This window comes from Otolemur garnettii, unplaced genomic scaffold (genome assembly GCF_000181295.1).
Source record: "Otolemur garnettii isolate 467f Iridium unplaced genomic scaffold, OtoGar3 scaffold00211, whole genome shotgun sequence".
NCBI lineage: Eukaryota > Metazoa > Chordata > Mammalia > Primates > Galagidae > Otolemur > Otolemur garnettii.
Genome location: NW_003852606.1, coordinates 2,134,668 through 2,143,454, shown reverse-complemented (window position 1 = coordinate 2,143,454; position 8,787 = coordinate 2,134,668). Strand labels below are relative to the sequence as shown.

Genomic DNA, 8,787 nt, shown 5'->3' with positions numbered 1-8,787 from the left:
CCACCCTCGGTATATAGGGCCGGCACCCTACCCACTGAGCCACAGGTGCCACCCTGCAGATAGACATTTCTTATGAGATATATGGTTTGCAACTATAGTATTTTCTCCCATTGGATGGTTATGGTTGGTTGGTTATGGTTTGTTTGTTTGTTTGTTTTAGAGACAGAGTCTCCCTCTGTTGTCCAGGCTAGAATGCCATAGCTTACAGCAGCAACCTGAAAATCCTGGCCTCAAGTAATCCTGCCTCAGCCTCCCTCGTAGCTGGGACCATAGGCACCTGCCACAACACCCAGCTAGTTTGTTTTAGTAGAGGCAGGGTCTTGATCTTTCTCGGTAGTGTCCTTTGAAACACAAAAGTTTTTCAATTTTGATGAAATTCAATTTATCTTTTTTCCATTTATTGCCTCTTGAGCCTGTTTTCAACCATAGCTGACCTCAAAGCTGGAGCTCATCACTCTCCATGCTTGCTGACTCTATGGAGAGAGAAGCAGTTAGAATTTCGTGGTTAAGGTGTTTGCATTTGTGGTGTGTAGGTCTGTGCATGTCTACAGCCTCAACAGCCTGCCTCCAAAAAAATAAAAGAATTTTGCAGTTATGAGCACAGACCCTACAGCTGCACTGCCAGCCTTCACATCTCAGCTTATTGAGCTGTGACCTTAGCCAGTATCTACTTACTAGGCTTGTTCCGAGGTGCAGATATGTAAATTCATGTAAAGTGCTTACAACAGTGCCTAAGCTGTATAAACAGTATAATTTGTATAACAGACTACATTTATACAATTTTCGTATGTTTGGTATTGTATAAATGTCTGCTGTAATTACTGTGGCACTTGTTATGATACCGGCTGTAGCATTGTGTTTGTTGTTGCACGATTCTTTTTTGTAGTGTTACTGCCATCCATGCTGTACTCTGAACTTGGAAGGTGAGTATAGTTCCACCCATTGGACAGATGAGGCCACTAAAGGCCCCAGACAGTATGCCCAGCACATGACCCCTCCCATTCATGATACCCCTGATGGTTATGCCCATTTCTTGCCCCAGCAGGTTGGGGGCGCCCGCCCCCCACTAGGCCAAGTGGAGGGGGTCCCTCCGCCCAATGGGCCTGGCCAGGGCCCTACGCCGCCTTAGCGGCGCCCTGGAGTCAGGGGACAGTCGGGCAGGTGATGATGAGGAGGCTGGCCCCGGGCTCTGCCGCAACGGGTGGGTTCCAGTGTTATCACCAGTGGGCCGGCGCCGCGGACGCTTCGTCAAGAAGGACGGGCACTGCAACGTGCGCTTCGTGAACCTGGGCGGCCAGGGCGCACGCTACCTGAGCGACCTGTTCACCACATGCGTTGATGTGCGCTGGCGTTGGATGTGCCTGCTCTTCTCCTGCTCCTTCCTCGCCTCCTGGCTGCTCTTTGGCCTAGCATTTTGGCTCATCGCCTCGCTGCACGGTGACCTGGCTGCCCCACCGCCACCTGCGCCCTGCTTCTCCCAGGTAGCCAGCTTCCTGGCCGCCTTTCTCTTCGCACTAGAGACACAGACGTCCATTGGCTATGGTGTGCGCAGCGTCACGGAGGAGTGCCCAGCCGCCGTGGCTGCTGTGGTGCTGCAATGCATCGCAGGCTGTGTGCTTGACGCTTTCGTCGTGGGCGCTGTCATGGCCAAGATGGCCAAGCCCAAGAAGCGCAATGAGACACTTGTCTTCAGCGAGAACGCTGTGGTGGCGCTGCGAGACCACCGCCTCTGCCTCATGTGGCGCGTCGGCAACCTGCGCCGCAGCCACCTGGTCGAGGCCCATGTACGGGCCCAACTGCTGCAGGTGCGGTGGTAGGCCGCTGGGGCTCTCAGCCGGGTTGGGGCCCTCGGGCATGCCAGGGATGTAGGCCTGGAGGCAAGCAGCCTTTATGGGGTCAGTCCTTGTGGGCTGCTGATTCACTGAGCAGTTGGAGGTGAAGATGTAAACTCAAGAGAGGTCTGTGACCAGCTCTTACAAGAGAGAGGCCTAGACTTGAGATAGAACTAGCTTCCTAAGGTCTAAGGGAGGCCTCCCTGTGGGATTGTGGGGAATTTAGACCAGAGAGGGCCAGCATGGCCTATATGGCTCTAGACTACAATCGACAGGTGCCTTTGGGTTACCAGAAGTGCCTGAGATTGGGTGGTTTAAGGAGATGTAATTTGGTGGGTCTGGGTGACACTTCGATGACTCAGGTTTGTAATTCTTAGTGGACTGTGGCACAGACATTGGCCTAGGACTTGAGGCCATGCCCCTATGGGATTGTGGGACATGAAGACCCAGCGATGGGGTGCAGCTCACGTGTGCCAAGCTGGAGAACACAGTTCTCTAGGCCCCTACAAAGAGGGTCCTGCAGCCTCTGTGGGAGACTTCCATTCCCCACCTCAGTCCCCCAGTCCCCCCTCCCTGCCCCCACCTCTTGCCATCTAGAAATGGGATGGGGGTTGGAAAACAGTCTTGAACTGTAGCTTCTCAGCAACAAACAAACTACACATGGTTTGGTGCCCATAGCACAGTGGTTATGGTGCCAGCCACATACACCAAGGCTGGTGGGTTTGAACCCAGCCTAGGCCAGCTAAATAACAGTGACAACTGCAACAAAAAATAGCTGAGAGTTGTGGCAGGCGCCTGTAGTCCCAGCTACTTGGGAGGCTGAGGCAAGAGAATCGCCCAAGCCCCGGAGTTGGAGGTTGCTGTGAGTTGTGACACCATGGCACTCTACCGAGGGCGACAAAGTGAGACTCTGTCTTAAAAAAAGAAAAGCAACAAAAAACTACTACACCTTTCATCAGCATCTGAAGTAATGGCTCCCCTTAGTGTTCCTGGAACTGTAGTCAGATTGCTCAGACATCTCTGGGGGCAGCAGCTGCCCTTGTCCAAAATAAGACCCATAAGAAATCTGGACTGAAGTTGGACTTCAGGGAGAGGGAACATGGGGGGGGGATGGTGAGAACTATAATTCCCAGCAACCTCTGGGCTTCCTCTACATAGGGTTCCCAGGGGCAAGAAAATAGGTGCCCACCTTCCATCTTGGTCTCCTCCCTGACTGAGACACTGGAATTCATGACCAGGAGGGACACTGCCTCTTCTAGAAGTCTGAGGCAGGGACTTGGCCTGGGAGGTGGGTATGGAATCAGTGGGTAGGTGGGGCAAACCCACAATGCACAGGCACACACAAGGACTGGTGAGCTCGTACCTGGGGAGGGGATAGTCCAGGGCTAGCCTGAGGCAGTGGAAGAGTATAGGGTTTTGGACCCAGATGTACTTTTTTCTTCTATTGCCATCCTGTTTTATTTTTCTCTGTCCATATATTGAAAACCATTTTTTTCTATCCCTCTCCTGTTCATCACATTCCTGCCTGGATGTCTTCCTTATCTTCTATTGTGTGTTTGATTTCATCTCTGTCTTTCTGATTTCTGTGGTTCTATGCCAATCTCTCTCTCTCTCTCTCTCTCTCTCTCTCTCTGTCCTGTGGGTTTCTATCCCCCAAACCAAAACCTCTCTCACTCTATCCCATCTTTTCTCTGGACTTCATCTTCCCCTCCCTGGGTCTCTGTCCCCTTCTCCCCCTGGGTCTCTGGTTCCCTCTCACTGGGTCTCTGTGCCCTCCCTTTTGTCTCTGTCTTTCTTGCTCTATGGATCCCCATTCTCACCCTGCCCCTCACCACTACTGGTCTTTGTTCTCTTCTTTCTCTGCATCTCTATTACTTTTTCTCACTCTCTCTGTCTCTGCTCATCTCTGTGCTCCCTGCTCTCTGTCTTTGGCTCCTTGCCTTTTGCTGCAGCCCCGAGTGACCCCAGAGGGTGAATACATCCCACTTGACCACCAGGACGTTGATGTGGGCTTTGATGGAGGTACTGATCGAATCTTCCTTGTGTCTCCTATCACCATCGTGCATGAGATTGACTCTTCTAGTCCTCTGTATGAGCTAGGACGTGCTGAGCTGGCCCGGGCCGACTTTGAGCTGGTGGTCATTCTTGAGGGAATGGTCGAAGCCACTGCCATGACCACACAATGTCGCTCATCCTACCTCCCTGGTGAGCTGCTCTGGGGCCATCGTTTCGAGCCAGTCCTCTTCCAGCGTGGCTCCCAGTATGAGGTCGATTATCGTCACTTTCATCGCACTTACGAGGTCCCAGGGACACCTGTCTGCAGCGCCAAGGAGCTGGACGAACGGGCAGAGCGGGCCTCCAACAGCCCCAAATCTAGCTTCCCTGGCTCTCTGGCTGCATTTTGTTATGAAAATGAACTTGCTCTGAGCTGCTGCCAAGAGGAAGATGAGGAAGAGGAGGCCAAGGAGGGGAATGGGATGGAGACAGAAGATGGGGCTGCCAACCCCCGAGTTCTCACACCAACTTTGGCACTGACCCTGCCCCCATGATGCAAGGCTGATATCCCCTTCCCTGTTTGTATCCCCTCCCAGAGGTAGCAAGATGGAGAGATGGACCCCTCTCCTGGGATGAGGGTGGGTGTTTCCCAAGACCAAAATGCCTGCTGGGTAAAGAATGAGCTGGTGAGATTCTGCCATGACTGGTGGACTCACCACAGACTGGACCTTAATTCCTCTGTTTCTGTGCTTCTTCCTGAGACCCCTTTATCAGCCCAATTGCTGAGTCCCACCAGAGCTGAGAGATCCAGAATTCTGGACCACCCAAGAGGCAAAGACTGGTGGTTCTACATTCTTCTGCTTGATTGGGCCTGTGTTAAGCAGGGTCAGAAATCAGTGGTATATATCACCTCCAGTGAAGAAAGTCAGCAGTCTTTGAACAGTATCAAAGATCAAGAGTTTGTAGATCTGGATTCACCTGAGATTCAAGGGACTATTGCTTCTTTATTCAGCCAACAAAGTTGCAAATCATTTGTTCTAGACCACCTAAGGAGGGAAGGTTGTGGAATGCCCCAAGTATTCAAGACCATCTTGATTGACCAAAGATAAGGAAAGGTGACTCCAAGTCAAGAAAAGACCTGTGGTTCCAGAAAGCCCAAGAGTTGAGATTCTGTGAGTCTAGGTTGACCACAGAGGGAAGCACTGGTGATTCTAGAACAGGTTTGACCTAGAGCAGAGGTTCTCAACCTATTAGTTGTGACCCACAGAAACTGTATTAAAGGGCTGCAGCATTAGGAAAGTTGAGAACCACTGACCTCGGGAGTTGAATTACGCCAGAAACTAGAGTTATGTTTCTAGAATGCACAAAACAATGATGAGTCTGTGGGTTTAGAACAGCTAAAGTGACTGACTAGGAGTTCTTGATATTAGAGAACCCCACCTTCTGGTTATAGAGCACCCACCTGAGGGGAATGAGCGGTGCTTCTAAATAATTCACAGGGTGGTGGGTTTTTCGTTTTTTTTTAAGTGCCATTCTAGAATGTCCAATAGGAATCAGGATTCTGTGGCTCTAGCTTAATCACAGAGTCAAGGAAGGAGTGGCGAGTCTAGATGTCTAAGATTTGCTGGTTCCCAGTTTGCCCAGTGGAGGTGAGAATCATGATGATTCTAGATGACTTCTTGTGGTTCTGTAATGCCAAAAGGGATTAAGGCTCCAGAGATCCAGAGTTGTCCATTACCAAAGGTTGGAAGTTCTAATCACCTCCAGGGACTACTCAGCATTTGGGAGGTGAATTGAGAACTTGATAAACAGCATTTCTGGGCTGACCTAGAAGGTGAGGCCTCAGGTAAGACCCTGTAGGTCACAGGGCTAATTAGTGAGCAAGGGAAGGGGGAAGCCCAAGGCTGGTGAGTCTAGAGCACTCTGGAATCCTATACTTAGTGATGTGTGTCTATTTCTTAAAGATGTTATACATATGTGTATGATATATATATATAATATAAATACAGATATCTATTTTTTTTCCGCTGGCTCCTACAGCAGGGTTAGAAATGGAGCTCCAGCTAATTGCAATGGCATCCTTTTCAAGGGTCAAGGAAGCTTTGCTCTAAATCCCAACTCTGCCCCAACTTCCTGTATGACTTGGGGCTAATCACTGTCCTCTCTTCACTTCGGTTTCCCCATCTGTAAAAATGGGGGAATTTGAATCTCCATGGCCTTCCCAGAAAGGTGATTCCTCACCCCTCTGAAGAAGGGTAGGTGGGGGAGCTGCAGGCCCTGGGGATTTCCCAGCTCCATGCTGCTGGACTACACAGCCTTCTAGGGGTGTCTGGAATGGAAGATGCTGTTGGAGGCTGGTTCTTAACTTGGTTGTCTGAATCACAGGGAAAGGACAGCAAGGGCTATGGCTAACAGCCATGGTCACTTCCTCCCTGATCTAGCTTGGGAAGCTAGGAAGGAGGAGGTAGCTCTAAACACCAGGGTTTGCCCCACTGTGGAAAAGATGGTGTTTGAGGGACACCTGTCCCCCAAATTAAAGAACTGGGAGTCCAGGTGAGTGTGTCTGTGAGTGTGTTTCTGGGGTATGGGTCTTTGGGCCTGGCCCCCTGCCCATGTTGCCATCTACCTAAGTGCCCAGTAGGCTGGATGCCAGCTGCAGAGGAAGCTAGTCCCAAGGAGAAAGACATATTCTGACCCCAGCCATGGCCCATCAGCCTGCCTAAGTTTAGCTGCATCAACCCAGGTCCCCTCTCTGGCTTCTCTGTCTCCCTTTATCCTTCAGAATCCTCATGTAATAACCGGATGGGATTAATTAGCTGGCTGCTTTCCCAGCTCAGAGTGTCTGGGGTAGGGACTAGGACAATGGAAACTCAAGGCTGAGGAAGGATGTTAAGTTGGAGGTGAAAGGGCAGGAAGGGGGTTCTGTTTGGAAAGAGAGTGGGGGCAGGGCTGGCACAGCCTGGGTCCCTCTACAGGGGACGGCAGGACCTGGGCTACTCATAAAGGTCAGTGAGGGGATTAGGAGGCTCCATGTCTAATCCGATAGCTTAACCAGGTCCTGTCCCCAAATCCATCCCCACCTGCCCAGCCCAGGGACAGTGAACGAGGACAAGGCCCAGACATCACTTTAGCCCCCATTATGGCCTGCCTCTTTACAGGGGTTCCCCACTTCCCCATTCTGGCCAGGCCCCAAATCCCCTTTCCCTGAATGTAATGGGAACAAGAGGCTGGGGTTGGGGAGAGGCCTCAGATGTGGAAGGACTTTGAAAGGAGGGAGAAGTTAAAGAAGGGCAAGAGTATGAGGACAGAGGAACCTAAGTGAGGACAGCAGGAGAGTAGGGGCAATCTGAAAGGTGGGAAGATGCTGAGGAGAGGGAAATTGTTACAGTGGGTAATGCTGGGGAAGGGAGAGGGTTAGGATGAGGATGCTAAAATCAGGGGAGGAGTTGGTGGAATGAGGGAGGAGCCTGAGAGGCAGAAGGCACCAGAAAGGCGGAGCCTGTGCTTTAACAAAATTTGTTGTTTCTTTCTCCAGATAGGTATCAAATAATATAGCATTTAGGGGAGGCACCCGTAGCTCAGTGGGTAGGGCGCTGGGCACATACACCGAGGCTGGCGAGTTCCAACCCGGTCCAGGCCAGCTAAAACAATGACAACCTCAACAACAACAAAATAGCTGGGCGTTGTTGGGGGAGACTGTAGTCCCAGCTACTTGGGAGGCTGAGGCAAGAAAATCGCTTAAGTCCAAGAATTTGAGGTTGCTGTGAGCTGTGACGCCACGACACTCTACCCAGGGCGACAGCTTCAGACTCTGTCTCAAAAACAAAAACAAAAAAACCCCAGCATCTACGAGAAAGAATAGGTTTTCGTTTCAACATTCTTTGAAGAAGAGATTGAGACGGATGAGAAGGTTTGGAGATAGAAGGGGGCTGGAAGAAAGGAGAGGTACTCAGAAAAGGGAGGCCAAAAAACGTAGGCCATAGCTGCTCCCGGTTGCACCCCAACATCTGACGCCAAAAGCCAGCGTGGCTGGCCTCGGAGGTGTGGTTCACGAAAACAACCCAGAGTTGCGTATCCGCCCCCTGGCAACAAGGCTAACACAAAGTACCACCTCCTAGCAACGGATTACTAGAGGCGGAGCTCAATTGACCCAGTCTCCTACAGCCCAGAGCCTTTGCGCAGGCACAGTCCTTTGGCTCTACATAGCTCCACCTCCATGCTACTGCTTTCCGAGGTTTCTCATTGGAGGGCAAGTCTGCCAAGTGCTGTCTTTTGTTTCGGAGGCGGGGCTTAGAGACCTGCCCGCACTCCAATTGGCCACTCAGACCGTCTACCTCCAGCCGGACGGTCCTACATCTGCTCCTTGTGCGCCGATTGGCCCTGGAAGATTATCCTTTGGTGTCGCGGGAGGAACAGACGAAAGGCCCCACCGTGGATTGGACAGTGTCAAAAGAGGGGCGGTCCTTATTGGCGGGGCGGTTGGGCGGCGAAAGGAGTGTCTTTTCAGCGCTGCGGACTGGCGCTGAGGAGGCGGCGGTGGCTCCCGGGGCGTTTGAGCGGGCTCACCCGAGCCCGCGGGCTAACGCGGATCCAGGCCCGACTGGCGGGACTGCCCCGGACTCCCCGCGGGCCTTCCTAGCCGCCATGGAGGACGGTGTCTATGGTAGGTCAGGGAGGGGCGGGGCCGGCTGGGAGTGGATAGAGCGTTTTCTCATGAACGTTCTGCAGCGAACGTTTCTTCCCCGCACGCCCCACGCGGAGCCTTGCGGCCTTACCGTAGCATCGCTTTTGTTGGGCGCTGGACAGGCTTCCGGCGGGGCCCGAGAGCGGGGCGTTCCAGGCCATTGTTTGGGCTGAGCCTGTTTCCGGTGGCGGCGGGAGGGGGCGGGATGGAGCACTGGAGGCGAGGCCCGGGCGGAGCCATTCCCGCTGGAGGGGCTGGGCCCAGTCCCTGCCGGGG

At 52.4% G+C, this 8,787-nt stretch overlaps 2 protein-coding genes across 2 annotated transcripts in view; both read left to right on the top strand.

Annotated features, from left to right (window-relative positions):
- The first annotated feature begins 305 nt into the window (after positions 1 to 305).
- On the top strand, positions 306 to 4,933 carry KCNJ14 (potassium voltage-gated channel subfamily J member 14). Its single transcript, XM_003801526.3, has 2 exons — positions 306 to 1,805; positions 3,785 to 4,933. Exons 1-2 carry the CDS (start codon positions 1,098 to 1,100, stop codon positions 4,379 to 4,381), a joined length of 1,305 nt encoding a protein of 434 aa, XP_003801574.1. The 5' UTR covers positions 306 to 1,097; the 3' UTR covers positions 4,382 to 4,933.
- A 3,249-nt stretch (positions 4,934 to 8,182) lies between these two features.
- The window catches only part of CYTH2 (cytohesin 2), a 9,061-nt gene continuing 8,456 nt past the window's right edge, over positions 8,183 to 8,787 (top strand). The window contains exon 1 of the mRNA XM_003801525.3: positions 8,183 to 8,490. Coding sequence (XP_003801573.1) covers positions 8,472 to 8,490 — 19 coding nt within the window. The 5' untranslated portion in view covers positions 8,183 to 8,471. The remainder of the gene's footprint in view (positions 8,491 to 8,787) is intronic.